The 19,828-nt window shown below is 47.5% G+C and overlaps 1 protein-coding gene across 3 annotated transcripts in view; it reads left to right on the top strand.

Moving 5' to 3' along the window:
• The first annotated feature begins 1,442 nt into the window (after window positions 1-1,442).
• NRG2 (neuregulin 2) overlaps window positions 1,443-19,828 on the top strand; it is a 146,381-nt gene continuing 127,995 nt past the window's right edge. For all 3 annotated transcript variants that reach the window (XM_081206349.1, XM_081206347.1, XM_081206348.1), the window contains exon 1: window positions 1,443-1,901. In XM_081206349.1, the coding sequence (XP_081062475.1) occupies window positions 1,445-1,901 (457 nt within the window). In that variant the 5' untranslated portion in view covers window positions 1,443-1,444. The remainder of the gene's footprint in view (window positions 1,902-19,828) is intronic.

The raw sequence follows: 19,828 nt of genomic DNA, 5'->3' as shown, positions 1-19,828 counted from the left end.
GAGGCAGTGCCAGCTTTCTCAGAAGCCAGTAGCATGCCTTGGCCTGTGTCCCTTTTGGGTGCTTCCAGGCTGGTGCTTCCTGTGGGATCAGGGTTCCTCATGCACAAATCTTTCTTTCTTTGGTTTTTATTTTGCAGAGTCCACATGACATTGCTGGCATCAGAATGCCAGCCTGCATCACCCCCTCCCCCTAAATCTGGGCTGGGCGGCCCAAGACATTTTGGCACCTGAGGCAAATCACCAGGGAAGAAGGACTGAGCCAAGATCTACATCAAAGGCCATTGCAGGGGCACACACTCTGCGTGGAAGCAGCGCCCAGGAGGGCGCACTCAGTGGAAGCAGCGCCCAGGAGGCAGCCCCCACCATTTCCTCCCTGGGAGTGGGAGGCGGCCAGTAGCATCTCCAACCACTGAGAGCCTGCTGTGGAGGGGGGGGCAGTCTCCAAGGAGCACATCAGGGCTTCATGGGGGTCCTGGACTGGGTTTACTCTTTCCAGGGGAATTGCCATAAACATTTATTTATTTATTTATTTGTTTGTTTGTTTGTTTGTTTGTTTGTTTGTAAGTAAGTAAGTAAGTAAGTAAGTAAGTAAGACAGACCTGTTGCCAACCCCCCTTCGCGGCAGGTTCAAGGCTGGTCCTCGAACTCCCACAGTATCCCGCTGGGTTGTCATCCTCTGGTCGATCAGCGACCGAAGCCCAAGAGAATCTTCGCTTGCCCGCAACAGATGCAGACACGCGGGATACTTTCTCGCGCGCTTGGGAGGAAAAGCCCCGCGATGCCCATCTCGCCCCGCCAGCGGCTGCCTGCCGCCCCCTCCCGAGGTCTCTGCGGGGGCTGCCGAGCCGCGGAAGAGGCGCCCGCCGAGGAGAGACGGCGGGGGCTGGCCCGGACCCCGGGGGGCTCCCGCGCCGCCGGAGCAGCGACGTCCGCCGACCCCGGCGCGGCTCCGCCTGCCGGACGGGCTTTTCTACCTGGCGGGGAGGTCTCCTCCGAGGGGGCGCCCGCGGAATCCCCGCGGAGGGAGGCTGGTGGGGCGGAGATGGGGTAGGCGCGCCCTCCGCCGCTCCCCTGCCCCGCCGCCCTCCTCCTCCTCCTCCTCCTCCGGCGCGGGAGCCCCGAGGGCAGGGGCGCGGGATCCGCGGTCCCCTCGCCGCTCCTGGCCGGTCCCCCCCCCCCATCTTACGCCGCTTCCGGTTCTGGCGCTGGAGCCGCGGCGGCGGTGGCGGCGGCGTCCCCCCATGGCCTGGCCAGATGCGGCAGGTCTGCTGCTGCTGCCTCGCGGTGCGGCGCCTGGGCGGCGGCGGCGGCGACGGACGGCTCAGTGCGGCAGCAGCGGCGGGCGCAGGAGCAGCTGGGCGCGGCGCGGCGGCGGCGGCGGGCGAGGAGGAGGAGGAGGAGGAGCGGCCTGGTGCGCGGGCGGCGGCTCCGGGGCTGCCTCGGCATGCGGCGGGCTGCGGCGGCGTCGGCGCCCGGCTTGTGCGTGCTGCTCTTCGGCGTGTCGCTGGCCTGCTACTCGCCCAGCCTGCGCTCGGTGCAGGACCAGGCGTACTCGGCGGCCGTGGTGCTGGAGGGCAAGGTGCAGGCGCTGCCCGCCTCCGCCGCCGCCCCGACGGGCAACGGGAGCCGGGCCGAGGAGGGCGCCGACGGGCCCCCGACGGGCATCCTGGTGAAGGTGCTGGACCTGTGGCCCCTCAACAGCGGCGGCCTGCAGCGCGAGCAGCTCATCCGCGTGGGCTCCGCGCCCGCGCCCTGCTCCAAAGTCAAGCGCAACCACCGCTACATCTTCTTCCTGGAGCCCACCGAGCAGCCGCTCGTCTTCAAGACCTCCTTCGCCCCGCTCGACACCAGCGGCAAGAACCTCAAGAAGGACGTGGGCCGCATCCTGTGCGCCGACTGCGGTGAGCCCTCGAGGGGGGCGTGTGGGCCAGGGAGGGGGCGGCAGGGGCCCGACGGCCCGGGAGGCTCCCTGCGCAAGGCCGGCTATTCCGGCGCTCCTCTGCAGTGCTGCATTGGCGAGCGGGGCGCAGGCGGGGAGGGCGCCCGGGCGCCTGTCGGGGCCTCGGCGCCCCCGGACCCCGCTGCTGTCCTTGAGGGGGCGGGTCGGGGTGGAGAAGGAGGCCGGGGGCGCTGCTGCCCGCCTTGCCCCGGGCGCCCCTCTTGGCGCAGGCTGCGCTCCGTTGTGTAAGGCATCGCCAGCAGCAACTTTCTTATGTAAACAACGCCCCCCCCTCTCTGCTCCCCCATCCCTGGGTGTTAAATGGCTCCATTTGTTGCTTTGAGACGCTTCTCATTTCTCCAGAGAAAACAGCTGGCTTGGGGCAGCCCGTGGCCACGTCTTGTGCGGGGAAATCCTTTGTGCCGTCTTTCTTTCTGAGCGGAAAAGGGCGCTTCTTGGGGTGCGTGCTTCTGCTGCAGATGCTGGTTTGCCGCTCTGGAGTTTGTGTGGCCCCGGGTTTTGCAGATGTTATGCTGCATTTCACAGGAAAGTTTGCATTTTGTCAGGAACCACGTTTCATTTGCTTGTGAGGCTGGCAGGGCAGATCCTGGCTCCTCTCACTGAAGAGCGAAGAGGTCTCTCTGCTGGGCGCGGGCGATTCAGGGGATACAACTAAGGTGTTGTTGCCCCCCACCCCCTTAGGGTCAAGGAAGCGCCGGAGTTAGGGCCACAGCAGATGCTTAGATCCAGCCTGATGGGGTTTTTTTTAAGCAACCAGGCATTGTGGACTTCCAAATTTGGTTAGACAGAACATCAGCACCGGTGGAGTGGGGCTTTAACCCCTTTCACGCCTTGCTTTTCCTTCTCTAACTCTGAAAAGATGTCCTCTAGCTGATGCATTGCATGCCTGTGGCAGACAGAAACATTTCCTAATGCAGATAATTTATAAACTGCAGAACATTAGAACATTCTTCCCAAGTAAAAGCCCTCTGTGCTTTCCATAGCCTCCTTTTCATCCTAATTATTTTTTTGTGCTTCCCTTTAGGGGTTTTTTCTTTTTTCAAGCTAAAAAGTGTATATTTAAAATGATCATCTGGAAAATGAAGCAGTGGTTCATATTTGTATTTTTGGGTGGCCTGTTTTACTGTGTGGTTCCAGTAATGATTGTGGTGTGAGCTGACTGGCCGTAGGTTGGCAGATTTTTCTGGACTATCTAACCCCAGAAACTCAAGGCAGTTGAAATAACAGAAGCTCCTAAGTAGTGGATTGTACAACTTGGTTGCACACGTGTTGACCTGGAAGCAAGGGACTGTAGCTTAAAAGGGAACTGACATATTCTAAAGCTATAAGTCTACGCATACTTAGTTGAGACGGTAAGCTCTACTGAACAAAGTGTGTCTTACTTCCACATAAACATGCATTGGCTAGTTTGGATTGGATGGCTGATTTAGCTTCATTCTCTTTTAACCTAAGGAAGCCGTGATGAAATGAACAGGTTTTTTAACCAAGTAATAGAGAATTTCTGGTTCTCCTCTTCAAACTTGCCCAATTCAAGCCACAATATAGCTTTTGGTGGCTTAGGTGCCATTTATTTATATACAGTACTGTAAAAAAATTTAGATACCCCTTGATTTAGTTGAACCTCAAAGTGACTTTGATAAAAGTGATAATAGGGTAGTTTCCACTCAGTTTTAGGACTGCCTTTTCTGGGAAGAGGCCTTCCTGCACAGATGTTTACCATATATGTCAGGTGAAAATGGCTTCATGCTGGCCAGGCCTGGGGGTGTTCTCTGCCCCAGCTGCTCCCATTCTCTTCTCTTTCTGCCTTGGGTTTTTGGGAGGGGCACAAGGCAGTCTTGGGTGGTTTCTTTTGAGTTGGTTTTATTGATGTTTCATTGTGATCTTCCTTATGCAAATACTTTGCTTAGAAAGTGTATAATAGTTTGAAGGGCACAATCAAATCAAAATTAATCAGTGTTGAGCATAATTGCATTAAAGTAACGGGCTGGACTGTTTATGATTATTGCTGCTTCCTGATATTTAACTATGACTTTTCAGTATATATAACTAATATTGTTCAAAGTGATTAACACCCACAGTCTCCATAATTTCTCTCCCCTGAATATCTTTGCTATTATGAAATTTCAACATACACTCTCATGAATAATACAGAATTCCCCGGGGACAATCTTTTTAACATAAAGAATGTATGAGCAAGCTGTTCTAATTGACAGCACATGGGCATTCGTTGGGTTAATTGGATCATTTATTCATTAAGAGCATTGTAGCATGCCAGTCATACAGTTGTATGTAATAAAAGCTCTCCTCACCCTTTTTCACCTATATACTTCCAGAGTTAGTACTTTGCCATACAAGAGAACTGATAATAGCAATTAAGATGGTTCTTCACTTAATAATTATTTTTAAAAGTTCCTTTGGAGTTTCAGTTGCCAGCAAGGAATGAAGGTGAATATTAATACTTTGAAGCTGATGAATTGTCCATTAGAGACAGAAGTCATATATGTGAATGTTTCGGTTCCCAGATATAAGTTTTGGCTCTGGGTATCTGACTGATCAATTTTGTTCTCTGTGATAGAGGAGGAATGTTGAAGTCCAACATTTCCCATTGGGATCTGTGGCAAGCTTTTATAACTGGAAATGGTTGAACTACAGCAGGTACCCTGAGAATAATCATCACTCCTCTTTTTCCATGCTTCTGATTAGCTGAAAGTTTGGCATATCCCTCTGCTCATTCACAAAAATGCAGCAGATAAAATTAAGAAAGCCAGTGATAGATTAATTTAAGAGGACTAAAAATTGGGGGACGCACCACCAGATAACACATTTTTTTCTCTTATATTGGGAAAAGGCCTCATCCTATGCATTTTTAAACTGAGAAATCACAAGTTAATTCTGTGAAAAGGGCTCAGTGTAAAAGGAAGTTTATTTCCGCACTTTAACGGTTTGAAGGAATGCCTTCTAGCTAAAACACTCTGTGGGGTTATCAGGAGCACTTTCTCAGCACAGCCATGGTGCAGATTGCAACATCCCCTTGCACTTCATTATAAGGTGAATTGCTGTAATGGGCTTCTTCTCTACCCTTGAACCAGTGGAGTGATGTTCACAGATGCCTGTAATTCTGTCCTGCTCAGGACTGGACCTCCTCAGAAGCCATGGGATGTAGGATGCATTGCTCATTTGAACATTGTTCTGGATCCCACAATCTTCGTGTGCCAGGACGAAGACATGTTCTGCTATTATATTAAATGATGCCATTATAAAATAATTGGTGTATTTGGATGTATTGAATGCCCACAGCTCTGCTTATAGTGTTAACCTATTTACTGTGCTGTCAGCATTTATGGTCTCCTTTCTTGGTTGGGGCCTGAGGCTGCACAGGTAACACTCAATGCAGGGCCATGGCCAGCTCACTATGGAATGGGGTAGGGCCAGCCAGGCTGGCTGCAAGCATAGCAGGACCATGGTCAGCTCAGTGTGGAGCTCAGAGTCACGGCACTCAAGAGCTAGTGCTCCTCAAGCAATCATCTGGAGTCAGTGGAGAGCTTTCCTCAGTCTCTGCTCTCCAGATGTTTTCTGCCCATGGTCAGAGATGATGGGATTGGTAGCTAAAACATGTGGAAAACACCTGGTTGGGAGAAGACTGTCTCAAGTAGTTTTGCTGTCAGATTGGTGTTTGAAGCCCCCCTTCCCCACGCTGGGGGAATTGTTGGTGCTTAAAATAGCTGTTCCCTGTTCCTCAGGTGCTGCCTCTTACAGAGCTGGGCAGGTCATTGCCCCTGAAGGTAGTGTGATAGGGAGCTGCCCCTGGGAAAGAGTTGGAGGAGAAAGGTACGGACTGCTTGCTATGGCTAGGCAGGTGAAGACATTGCTAGCTCCTGGGATTTTTTCTCTCCTGGGAGTTGCTAGGAGGCTTAGGGTCTTCTAGGGAACTTTCCAGGACCTTCCTCTGTTCCAGCTCCTGGGCCATAGCGTCATGAACTCTGCTATGTGCAGCCTTTGTGTCCAAAGTGTTGAGTAGTTCTCAAGCAAACTCACAAGAATCTTTATTGCCTGGGATTTTTCTTGTAAAATGTTACAAAGCAATGTTGAGCAGACCCCATGGAAGATCATGTATTCCTAGAGAGAATTGGGGATGGGTAGTATAGTTTTGATCCAGGGCTAAGTCACCTTTTATGGTCTGGCTTCATTTCAGACTATAGTATGTTACATTCTGCCATTCTGCTTCTTGTCTGTCACGGTGACATGCAGAGGAAAGGCATGTGTATTTGAGGTACATAGAGGTGATGCTATGTGCTTCTGCATTTTGTGCGCCAGTGTTTTTTGTGCGCCAGGTTTGACAAGAGCCCCACGGGAAGGGCTCAGAAGATCTTGCTGGAACCCAGAAGCCGCTGTAGCCACTTCCCTTGACTTCTCAGGCTGCAAGGATGCCAGTGGGCGGCATTGACACATGCCACTTTGTCCCCATAATTGAGGGGGCCGTGCGATGTCAACACGCCATGTGCACACGCCCTGTGGCATGCGTGCATGACATCAGCATGCCCTGCAGCATGCTTGCACCATGTGTGCATGGCAGGGCATGTTGGTGTGTCATGCAGATGTCCTGTGGCTTGCGTGCGAGATATGCGCATGTCCCACAGCATGTGTGTACAGCCACCACAGAACTTTGAGGTGGCCCGGCCCCTTTACTGAAATTTTTTTTGGTCATGCATGCCTTTGCACGGGTGGGTGGGTGTGCCTGTAGAGTTGCCGCTTGCCTCCTGCCTCACTCTGCCTCAGACAAGCTAGGCCTGCTAGTGCTGCTTTCTCTGCCTGTGTTTGCACTGCTAGAAAAGTGGGGCTTGGGGTGGATGATACACTTGCAGATTATCTGTTTGCAGCCAGCTGTGTGCCCTGGCTGCAGGGTCTCTTTTTGTTTGGATTGGTTTTGCTCTTATGGTTTTGTGGCACCTCTTCCCTCCTCCCTCACCCACCCAGCAGCCTTTTGATTTAAGATGCTTTTGAAGCAATCCAGAGAAACAATATATTGTTACCCATGCATTTTTGAGATTATTGCTGCTGCTGGGGCATGTATATGTGGGTGGAGCTGTGAAGGGATGGGGAGGGCTCTGTGAAGCATTTCACAAACACACCCGTTTTCCAATTTTAAATTTTGGTTGAAGGAGAGGGAAGTTTGCAAGGAGCTGCCTGAATTCTTTCACATTTTACCTTTTTATTTCCTTCAGTGATGAGGGGGAGTGGACATTCAGAAGACAATCACACATGTGTCTTTAAAACTTTCCCTGAGGGATAAAAGAGTTAGAAATATAATGCACCTTGCATTCAAAGCACTGAAGGTGCTCTACAGACCCCCCCCCCCCGTTTCATCCTCATGACAACCTGTGAGGTAGGATGCACCAAGATTCCCAAATCCTTAACTTTCATTATCTTATTTCATCGACCTCCTCACACCTCCCTTTTTTGTATTCTAGTTGTTAATTATCTTAGCAAATCCTTTCCATCTTTCACAATATTCTGTCATTAAATTACCTTAATCTATTTTAACCTTATCTTACCATAAAAAACCCTAAAGCTTAAAACTTAAATCTTATTTATACCAAATTCTTTTAACCATAACATATTCTTACATAATTCTTTTTAACATTTCTGCTAAAGCCAAATAATTTCATTCCAACATTTTTCTAATACTCATTAATTTTATGATAATTTTCTAAATAATTTTTTAAAACTTTCTTCCAATCTTCATCCATCGTCTCTTCTTCCTGGTCTCGGGTTTTGTCAGTCCTTTCTATCCCATCCATCTAGTCCCTCAACCTGGTGACCTTGTATCCGAGGCTCTTAAGTCTTTTCCATGTCCCTTTCGGCAGGTCTTCTTCATGTTTATATCTGTACTTTACTTTGTCTTCTGCTGATCTTATTCTTAATTTCCTTCCTTTCACTCGGGGAGACTCCAACTTGACAATATCTTTGTCCCTTCTCAACAGGTCAGCCCCTTTTCCATAGTCAACACTGAAATCCATGTAGTATTTAAAGGCATGTTTCAAAGTCCCTCCAAAGTTAAGGGCCCCCACAACTCCGAACTCCCCCCGGCCCAAAGCCAGACTCGAAAGGTCAAAACATCCCTGCATAGGGGGATCCATCCAGCCCCCCATCTCAAAGCCAAACAGAACTCCATCTCTCCAAATCTGACTTTTTCCAGGTTCATTCGTCAAATCCAACGACTCATGTTCCTGCTGGGCCGCAGCTCCCTCCATCTCTGCTAGAAATAGGGGGGGATTATTTGTGTCATCTTCAAGCCAGATACTGAGAGCAATGGAAATATTCAGAGAAGTGATGTGATAAAGTCACCCTGGACAATTAAAAAAAAAAGGGGGGGTTTACATGTATACCTTGCGTGTCCCATTGCCTTCTAAGGGAGAGGCAGATGACAAAACACACAAGGGATTGTCTTCTTCTTTAATTGTGTTCTGCCAACATTGAAAACATTTATTTTCTGCAGGCAAGGTGTGGGACAGCTTGATCACTGTGCATTTGGGGGCCAGCATAGGGATTTAATGTCGCCCCCAAAGTGACAAGATCACAGGGTTGTTGAACCTGTGCCCTCAGCAGCAAGCCTTGGGCTCTCCCTTTAGTTGACAGGAGGAGCCTTGGGGAGCTGGCAACATGAAACGAGGCCATAAAAGCTGCGGTGGCAGCCCGCCAGGGCCGGCCCACCCAAGAGGCAAGCTGAGGGGACCGCTTTGTGGCAGGATCCACAGGGGAGTGTTGATCTTTCCTTTTCCTTTGTTCCTGATATTGATATTCACCCCCCCTTCTTCCCTGGTGGGGAAAGGTGTGTGTGCCATTTTGTGGTTTGCCTCAGGTGCCAAAATGTCTTTTGCTGGCCCTGCAACCAGCTGTGTTTGCCTCATGGATAGTTTGAAACAGATCAGGAGCTAACATATCAGAATAAATTTACAAAAGCCTACATGCCCAGGATACTTCATACTATATGAGAGGGAAAGTTTAGAAAGGTGAAAGTTTAGGAAGAATTGTGAAATGTATTAAATATTAGACCTTTTAGGAGTTGTGACTAATTCTGTGTAGAAATCTGTAGCCTGCTGATGCCACCTGTCCAGTCAGTGGAAATCTTTAACAAATCCTCTACCCAGTTAATCAATTGAGGTTACAGTCCTTTACTTCCCTCCACAACAATTACCCAAATCCTTTATGTTTTTAAATAATGCCTCTAGAGCCTGTTTTTGACTGGAAGCTCCTCCCTGGATTCATGTTCTCCCAAAAGATTATTGTTCCTACTGGTACCAGAAATATCATTATCTGGGAATATTTATTGGTTGTAGGTGGCAACCCTCTGGAGAAGACTGGGGGGGCGGTGGAGGGTGCAGGGGGAGGAGAGGAAGAAGCTCTGTCACATCTACTGGTGTGATGTTGGATCTTGCCCAATATTTCACAGGCACCTCATGCAGCCATCCTCTAGGCCAGAGGTGGCCTGGCCATTTCTGGCCTGTGCTCCAAATTCCCCCTTGGGCAATGCTCCAGGGGCCTTTTGCCAGCAGAGAGTGTGGCCAGACCATACTTTCCCATGCGCATAGGCAACATGCGCTGGGCACACAGCCACCCCTCCTCAGATGATCACTTGAGCAAATGATTGATCAGATGCCTAAGGAGTTTTTGCATCCCCATTTGGGTTCTAGTGTAGGAGAAGAGGCAATAACTGTGCCACTTTTTAATATATATTTACTTTTACCCTACCTTTTTCCCTGACAGGGACTCAAGGCGGCTTACAGACAAAAATATCAGCAACTAAAAACATTGGGGAAATAAACAGTCATTTAAAACTATTAATTAAACATTGATTGAATTAAAACTATATAAAGTATTAAAAACACAAGGGTAATTACAATAAAAACAGCACAGCACTAGCCCTTTCATTAAAACTTTCTATGTGTGGTTCGAAAGACAAAGGTGAAATGCCCAACACGGGTTGGATTTTCCTTTTAAAAATATTTAATTTCTCTGAGTACATGCTTACATCAAAAATTAAAAGACAGTTACACAAGCAACTTCTGATTCCCAAGCTGACAGGTGAATAACTAGGTCCTTCTTCTGACATGCTCCCTAAGTGTTAAAATTAGATCTGGCCCTTTTATCTTGACCTGCAGATATTTTTCCTCTTTAGAGCATGTCTAAAGTGTCAGTGATCTTGTTTATATATAATGCTAAACCATAGTTTAGTGTTATGTATGTGAGTCCCTAGAGCAGCTGCAAGGAGGTGGCTGTAAGCATTCATTTCTGTTCTCAACGAGCCACAACAGAGATTTCCAAACTTTTCAGGTTGGTGACACAGTTTATGGACATGCATCATTTTGCAACACAGTAATTCAGTTTTACTAGCAAACCAGAGGTTAGGAGAACAGGGAATGTTTATGTGACACACCTGCACACTGCAGCCGACACACTAACGTGTTGCAACATACAGTTTAGAAAGTTTTGAGCCACAACATGACATTTTAACTGAACTGGGAAATGGGGTTAGAATAAACCAGGGCTTTTTTTCCCAGCCGGAACTCAGGTGGACGCTATTGGCATTATAAGAGAACAAGGGAGGCGTTCATGGTGAGTTCCGGCACCTCTTTTTCTAGAAAAATAGCACTAGTTTAAACTGTGCTTTATCTGAACAAACCAGGGTCAGGAACTGTAGTTTGATCTTTGTTCAGATAACCATGGTTTAAATTAACTGCAGTGACGGTTTGTCCTCATTCAAGCAAAACCACAAACTGCAGGTGGCTGAAGATGGAAGCTGATGCTTCCAATCTTGTGGTTGTGCTGGAAGAGGAGCAGGGAACACACAAATGGACACCCAGTAGCACTCTGCTGAGGGACAGCCGTCTCCTAGGGCAGAATAAACGGACTGCCTCAGGCAGCAGATGCTGAGGGCAGTGGTAGCCATCTCCCAGGCTGCTCCTTCTGAGCCCTCTAGCCGTTCTTACTTGTTGCTTGCCTGGGCTGTTTGGTTGCCTTGCCTGTCATAGAAAAAAGCGGGCAATGCCCCTTGCTGAGTAAGCAGCCTTCCCTTCCCACCCCACCCCCTCCAGCAGGCATTGCTCTGCTCACACAGTGCATTGTGATGCCACTGCATTGCAGCATTTGATGAAGCAGGGCAGCAAGCAGGGGCCAGGCAGTGCCTTGGTGTCTCACTCCTCACGGGGGGAGGAACAGGCTTCTCCCCTCTTGATGGGGTTGCCTGTTTCTAATTTGGTGGAAAGTTGTATTTCTTTTTTTTACATATAATCCTGTGCCAGGGATGTAGGCTTAGCTTCAGTCAGGGTGGATGAAGCAACTTAGTCCACTTCAAATCATAATTGCAAGGGAAAATAGCTTCCAATCTGATTGGCTGTTTCAAGCAGAAATACTGTAGGTTGGTCAGTTGGAGATTATTGGTTTGGCAGCACAGTTTTCCTCCTCTCTGTTGCTCTAGCCTCTTGGATTCCCTGTACTTCTGTGACATGTGGCTGTAGTTTCTGCCTCATGAGAGTTTGTAGCCAGGATTTCTGCTGAGACTAAATTTAACTTTCCTAGCAAATGCTCTCCATGTTGCAGATGGATGATGCCCCGTAAATTGAGAAGCGGAAGGCCTTTTGTAGCACTGCATATTATCTATATTGCTTTGCAAAAACTGTATTTTCATTGTATATTATTTGCTTTTATTAGAACTAGAAAACATGCTTTGTTAGAGAAAAATGACCGAGTTGAGTTTCCAGAACCTTCACATCAGCTACGGGTGAGAGAGATAGGAAAGACCAAAAGAAAAAAACTTCTGAAATATAAATGTTGCTTTGAAAAGAATTGGAAAAGTCTTCTTGACCTTTTTCAGAATGTGGAATATAGACAACTGAATAACAGCTTTTGAAAGACACAAAGTGACAGGAACCCAAGTGGAACAAAATAAAAAATAATGGATAATTACAATACACATAGACAGCTAAAAATGAAAGGGATATATGTGTATAAATTAAAGCATTACAAAACACAAATACAAAATTTTCCAAGCTGTAGCTGCTATATAACAAAACAAATAAGTTCTTCAACACTGCAGATAATAATTGATTCAGTCTCCAGGATTGCATCTCATTTCCTACTTCTTCTGATCAGATTGGATAATTGTTCATGAATGGCAGACATTAATCCCCAAGTTATGTTTGTACATCTATGCAGTCCATTTTCTTCACTTGCCTGTTGCAGGAGTGAAGATCTTCAGTGGTTCTGTCTGGTTACGGTGATGGTTGCCTTGCAGTCACAAAAATGGGGTGACTACTTTTGCACTGTCACCTGTAACTGCTCTTGGTTCCAAAATGAGTGAAAGCCATGGCCGCAGCAACAGAAGTCTGGGAAACAGAACTGGAGTTTCAGGGAGGTTTGGCACAAGGAGGCAAGCCCCCCCCCCCCCCTTCTATTTTGGCAAAAGTAAACTCAAAACCTGAATGCCAGTTCACCTTAGCATGCGGTTCTTGTCCTTTGGCAGCTGAATCAGCAGTATTGATGCTGGTGTTTTTTCCCCTCCCCCCCTGTAAATTCATTACTATATCGAAAGGAGCTGACTATGACTTGCTAAAAGATAGGGCATGCCTGGGGGGGGGGAGAGCATGGCAAAGAAGTGGATCTGGTTTGAACAATCTCCTCCTCCTGTCACTTTGCAGACTTTAAAATGTAGTACATTATATTGAAAAGGGACGCGAGTGGCGCTGTGGGTTGAACTACAGAGCCTAGGGCTTGCCGATCAGAAGGTTGGCGGTTCGAATCCCCGCGACGGGGTGAGCTCCTGCCAACCTAGCAGTTCAAAAGCATAAAGTGCAAGTAAATAAATAGGTACCACTCTGGCGGGAAGGTAAACGGTGTTTCCGTGCGCTGCTCTGGTTTCGCCAGAAGCGGCTTAGTTATGCTGGCCACATGACCTGGAAAAACTGTCTGTGGACAAACGCCAGCTCCCTCGGCCAGTAAAGCGAGATGAGCACCGCAACCCTCGAGTCGTCCATGACTGGACTTAACGGTCAAGGGTCCTTTACCCTTTACATTATATTGATACTGTCCTGCATCAACTTCTTGCCTTTCTGTGGAGATGATGGAAGTGTGACTTTCTGTATCTAGCTTTAATTTTGGAATCAGAGCAGTGCCATTAATAGATTAAGTAGCGGTATTACAGGCCCTCTTATATTCCTTCTTGACTAGGAGGAGCTAACAGCAAACGTGGTGAGGAGCAGGCAGGATCTGGAAGGTTCTTCTCTGAGGAGCTGCTGGTCTGCATTTTGTCATGTGGAGCAGTGGTTAGCAGTTCTTCACAGAAGGTTTCTTGACTGTGGGACTGTGCCTATGTCATTCACCACATGGGACCAAGATCAGCAGTCCTTGACAATGGAGGGTTCTGGAAGTCCTTTTGCTGTGGTGGTCTGTTTTGTCATGGAGCTAAAATACAAAATCATTAATTAGTTAATTTTGACGTCATATCCCTGGGATACAACCATGGGCAATCATAAGTGATATTCGCTGATGTTTTTGACTTGGTTGTCAGTATCATTTTGATTTAAATACGCTGTCCACAGTTTTCCTATCAGGACATATTCTCAGGATATTCAGACACCCATCTTTGACACCCAGGCAAATGAGAAGCATGTCTAGAAGGCCGTGGAGGTGTAGCCAGGTTTAGAGTCGCAGGCGGAACGCCACTTGTTAAGCCACACACATCTTAAGCCACTGACAGGAACTATCAAAAGAGACAGAGGGAAATAAAAACGCTGAAGAAATATGAGCTGACTCCTGCTCAAGCTGCACATTACAATCAGTTGTAGGATCCTTCCTCCACCCCATATTATTTATTCACTCGTATTTATTCAATGCATTTATACATATTTTTCAGAGAATTCTGCCCTTGTGAGGAGGCCCAGAGAAAATGTTTAAAACATTAAAACACAATAGCAAAAAATAAGTAATAAAATACAAGTCCATAATTAAAAGCCATCACCACAGGCCAGTATAATAATATATAATGCAACTCAAAATATGAAAGCTTGAGGCAATTTCTTTTTCATGCACAGAAAATGGATTCAACATGGTCCTGCGCAATGCAGAACAAACTTTACAGTATGTGATGGACGTAAGAAGAAGAAAAGACTCATGGGACTTGCAGTTCAGTGTTGCATCTAGTTGGGCCTTCGTGTTTGTGCTCAAACTTGAGTCGGTTGGTTCTTCCCACTCCCAGGACCTGCATTCTGTTCCTCTAGTGTGCAGAGCTGCTCTGGCAAGTTTTGCTTCTGGTGAAGAGACAGGCAGGAATTTCACACAACAATTGGTGCCATGGAGAACATTCTCTGTACACTTTCAATTTTCCTATCAGCTACATGTCTCCTTTTCTTCTCCTTTCTCCACTTTTCATTTCTTTAGTCCCCTGTTATCTACTTTTACATTTCCTTATGCCAGTCTTTGTGTGTTTATTTCCCCCCTGTCAAATCACATCCTGATTGGCAGTGGCCTTTTGATTTAAGAGTGCCTGAAAACAACCTCAGGGTTCAAACAGCCCTTCTGTCCCAGCTTGATCACTGAGACCATCCGCAGGAGCATCGCTGGTGGTTCCCTGAGTTGGCCAGGCTCATTTGACAGCAACAAGAAACCAAGCCTGTTGTGTCATCAGCCCAGGCTGTGCAATCCTCTGCCAGCAGAGATTCAGCAGGCGCCTTCTGTGCCAACTTTTAAACACCTGCTGGAAACATTTCTACTCTGCCAGGCCTAGACAGGCAATTAAGAGGACATCTTTCCACAATGGTTCATTGATGTCTGTATTTAACTTTTTCAATGGGTTTTAGTGTATGGTTTTATTTTATCGCTGTAAACTGCTTTGATTATTTTTTTTAAAAAAATGATGCAGTGGTATACAATTCAAATAAATAAATAAATAAATAAGGCAGCAAGCTTAATGCACATGGCTGCTGATGTTGCTGTGCTGGCAAGGGTCGCAGTGCCACAGATTGACTCTATTTGGGGGGCACACTGTGGGAATGGGCTTGGCTAGCTGCCAGTTCCATGACCCAGCTTGACCCTGGTTCCAGCTTCCACCCTACTGTTCATTCCAGCTGGATACCCTCCCAGCACCGACCCACATGGAAAAGAAAGGAGCTTGTGGAACGGAAGTGCCTGAACTAAAGGAATGAGGGGGCATGTAAGTCGGGATGGTGGAAGGAGCTGGGCCTTTGCACTCAGGCTGAGCCCTAAGACTGGATGTTCAGCTGCCGCGTGTAGAAGGGAGAGAACTCTGAAGTGACAGGGAAGTGATACTGAGACAGTATCTCAGCTGTGCTAAATGTTGTCATGGCAACCTGTGCCATGGAGGGTGGAGGCTGACATGATAGCAGCTTTTTCAATACAGAAGCCTTGTCCGGGTTGTCACATGGTTTCATTTCTCCACACCAAAACTCAACTTCTTAAAAGTTTGTAGAACAATGGATCACAGTCCATTCTTAGAGCACTCCTTACAATACAGTGGTACCTCCAATTACGAACTTAATTCGTTCTGGAGGTCCATTCTCAACCCGAAACCGCTCATAACATGAGGCGCATTTTGCTAATGGCACCTCCTGTTGCTGCTGTGCTGCTGGCGCATGACTTCCATTTGCATCCTGGGGCAAAGGCCACAACTGGGAGCATCTACTTCCGGGTGAGCGGAGCTTGTAACCCGCATTGTTCGCAAGGGGGATGGTACGTAACATGAGGTTCCATGTTAAGGTCAGCAGAGGGGGCCTTCTCAGTAGTTCCTATGAAGTTTGGGGTGGCAGCAGCCCAGGAGAGGACATTCTGTGTGGCAGTCCCCAAGTTGTGGAAGTTTTTCTCACTTCCACAACTTGGGGGAAGGCACCCTTACGGTGCAGCTTTTGTAATATGCTGAAGACCTACCTCTTTCGAATAGTTTTGATACCTGAGAGAGATATTTTCAAGACCCACCCTATTCCTGTTTCTAATGTTCAATTCTGCTGGTGTAGAGTGGGCACAGAATTTCAGCACTCGGAACTGCCTCAGTATAGCTGCCCACCTCCTTTGCTGGGCTCCGTTGAAAACAGCTTCTACATGCAAATTAGGAAGTGACCTCTTCACACAACAGAATGACTCTTCTTTTCTTATCTCTGCAACTGCAATCTCCTGGGTGATGTGAACACCATTAGGCAGTAAATGCGCATGTGTACTCCATCCGTCTCCCTCCCTCCCACCCCCATTGTGTGGCCCCGGGTGCTGGCAACCCATGCTATGCCACTGCCTGGGACTGCTGGTGAAAGGAAGGTAATAGAAATACAGGCAACAGCCATAGCCTCCTTCTTCCTCTTCCTCCTCTTATTGAAGATCATGGAACCATGGAATTGTAGAGTTGGAAGGGACCTCGAGAGTCATCTAGTCCAACCCCCTACAGTGCAAGATTCTCAACTAAAGTATCAATGACAGATGGCCATCCAACCACTGCTTAAAAACCAAAGAAGGCGAATCCACCACCTTCCGAGGGCAGTGGTGAATCTGAGTACCATAGTGCCCTGTGCAAGCCCAAAATTTGTCGCGCCCCTCCAGCCCTCATGCTGCCTTCTCAAATACAGGTAAGGAGGCATCCAGCTTTGGTAAGGAAGCGTAAGGGCTCTGGCAGGGTCCTAAAGCCCTCCACTTCCTTCCCAAAGCTGGGAAGGTGCTAACTAGGCTTTGGGAAGAATGAAGGAGGACTCTAGGACCCTGTCAGAGCCCTCACACCTTCCTTGCACTTTGCTTACCAGGCCCTCTCAGCACCCAATACATGCACACTGTTCACACAGCCCTAAATCTGTCCCTGCTGAGGGAGACAGTTCCACTGTTGAAAAACTCTGACTGTCAGGAAGTTCTTCCTGATGTTTAGTCAGAACCTCTTTTCTTGTAACATGGACCCACTGGCTCCAGCCTTACCTTCCAGAGCAGGAGAAAACAAGCTTGCTCCATCTTCCATGTGACAGCCCTTAAGGTATTTGTAGATGACTATCATATCTCCTCTTTTCCAGGCTAAACATACACAGCTCCTTCAAGCAGTCCCCGTAAGGCTTGGTTTCCAGACCCTGGATCATCTTGGCTGCCCTCCTCTGCACACGTTCCAGCTTGTCAACATCCTTCTTAAATTGTGGTGCCCAAAACTGGACACAGTATTCCAGGTGTGGTCTGACCAAGGCAGAATAGAGTGGGACTACTACTTAACTTAATCTGGACACTGTACTTCTGTTGATGCAGCCTAGAATAGCATTAGCTTTTTTTTGTTACAAGTATGGCAGCTTAGCTTCTAATTTCCTTAGAGAACTGATAGTTCAGGCTGAGCTGTCTTATTCAGGAGGAACCCAGAATAAAGGCTTCAGAAACATTCTGAAGTAAATAACTAATACAGAACGCTAAGAGTAACCAGTAGCTACAAACTGAGGGAGGCGAAAAAATCCCCTGGTTGTTTTCTTGGGGGCCTTGTTCTCCCATTCTCAATTGTCTGCTCCTCCATTTGCTTCCATGATGTAGCTGACAAAAACCCAAGCAGTCTTGGGCACTGTACTCAATAGAAGGTTGTCTGGGTAACACGGCTCATTCTCCTCCATTCCCCAGAAAAGAAGGAAATATGACTGAATGGTACACACTCTGTCCCTAGAGGAAGTGCAAAGTGTTTTTGTTGCACACTTTCAGATCATACATGTGTGCAAGTGCATTTCACAGGTAAGGAATGGAGGGGAGGTTAGTTTCCTGCTGATGGAATATTTCAGCTGAAGCTTCTCTTTGGACACCCCAAGGTTATTGGCTCCCCAGTGAATAGGAAAGGCACTCTTCCCACACCAGCACTGTCACACAGCACTGAAGTTTCCCTTATTCAGTTTATGGCTTCTCCTTATCTTTCCTTTGTACACATGTGATGTTATGGTTCCCACATCCTGTGTTTTCTACCCTGAGATTCCTGAATAGGTGGGAATGTGCACAGCATGTCCCCCATTTTGTAGACCGAACACATGCCTGCTCTTTGAGGGTTGCTTCTGCAAAGGGCAAAACATGCAACATGAAAATAGCCTTCTGGAGCAGCTTTATTGTGTAACATGCCCAGAGCAAGAACCAAACCAAGGCTCCCCCCCCCCCTGCAGCCCATTTGCGTTCAGTGACCTGGCTGCATGACAGACATGCCACCTCCTTAGCCCAGGAATTAGTGCCTTACGTAGGAGAGTTCTTCTAATATGTTCCTTCCTGGCAGATTGTTGGGTCTGATGTGGGTCTGATGATTCTGCAGCCGCGTTTTCAGATTTGGCATGCGCTTTCCTTCCTGCTCCTAATATGAAGGGATGAAGTGACTGCTCTGAGGCCCACCTGTCAGGGTCTGCAAGGGCACACCTAGTCCTGCGTTTACCAGCAGGAGCCTCTGCCCTTCAGCACTGATGTCCAACCTAGGCTGGCAGGCCCCAGCTCTTGCTGCTTCCATTCCTCCCTGCTTTCATAGATCTCTCCTTGTGCTAGGTAAAAAATAAGCCATTGAAGGAACTTGGCATGGGATGGCTGGAGTGGTATTCAGAGGACAAGGAGTTGCTCGGACAAGGTGTTAAAAAGCAACACCTGACAATCAAATTGCTTTGCTGTACTGAGCAATCTGCTCAATGTTCTTTTGATTTTTTAGGTAAAGGTGGCAACTGAGCTTGGCCATTCGTGCCTTCTGGCTCAATTCTTGCCTCAGAGCAGGCATGAGTCTTGTTCCATTTCTGCAAGATTTTGCGGGCTAACCACAGAAAAACGAAGCACACTTTAGAGAACTCTGCTCCGGCAACTTTCAGGTTTGTCTATAGTGATACATCATATTGGGGTGGGGGCATACCCTCCAAGTGTCCTGATTCTCCAGGGACAGTCCTAGAATTACAAAAGCCATCCCAGTTTCTGATTTAATCCCGGAATCTCCTAGTTTTCCCTTTTCCTCCCCTCCTCATCTCGATTAAAAGTGGTGGAGAGATGGGACGGTCCAGCTCCTGTCCTTTTTGGAAACAGGAGACTTTGCTGCGTGTAGGTGCACAAACTGAGTCCTGTTTATACAAAAATAAAATACCTGCACCAAATGAAGGAAACGGTGAAACTGCCATACGAAGCCCTTCCTATAATTTCGAAGGAAAATGTAACCAATTCACTTTAAATTCTTCAGCAGCCAGACATTTTAAAGGAAATAGGTGGAGTGTTTATTTCTTTATTATAACTGGAGCCTTACACTACAAGCCTTTACCTATCTGCTCAGAAGTAAGTCCCACTGTATTCAATGGAGCTTACTCCCAGGTAACTGGGTAAAGACTGCACAGCCTTACACTGTAATCCTAAGCATTTTTACGCAGAACTAAGTCCTACTGAGTTCAATAGGATTAACTCTCCTGATCATTCATATCGTTAACCCGTCTTTTTCCCTGACAAGGACTCAAGGCAGCTTACAGCTAAAATTTTATTTCATTCCATCGATCTGTTGATAGTGTTGTACATGGTCTCTCCCCTCAGATATTTTTCCTTTACAACAACCCTGTGAGGTGGGTTAGGCAGGCAGGTGGCAATTGGCTCAAGGTGAGCAATGTATGTGGGTACATGGTGTCTATGTGCGTGGCAGATCAAACGTGGGAGAAGCTTCCTGATGTAGAATACAATGTCCCTATTTTCATCAGAGAAATGTTGGTGGGTATGGGTTGGGGGACAGGGGTCTCTTGCCTTCAAAAATGTTTTCAAAACTGCATTGGTGGTTATAAAATACTTTCCGCAGGAAGCCTTGCCTGGTGCCTAGCTTGATGTAGTTTTGTTGTCAGGCCAAAGCCTTTTTATTCTCCCAGGCCTTTTAATTGT

Source organism: Podarcis bocagei (assembly GCF_964188305.1).
Source record: "Podarcis bocagei genome assembly, chromosome: 8".
Taxonomy (NCBI): domain Eukaryota; kingdom Metazoa; phylum Chordata; class Lepidosauria; order Squamata; family Lacertidae; genus Podarcis; species Podarcis bocagei.
The sequence above is the reverse complement of the archived record's forward strand: the minus strand, read 5'-3'. Positions and strand labels throughout refer to the sequence as shown.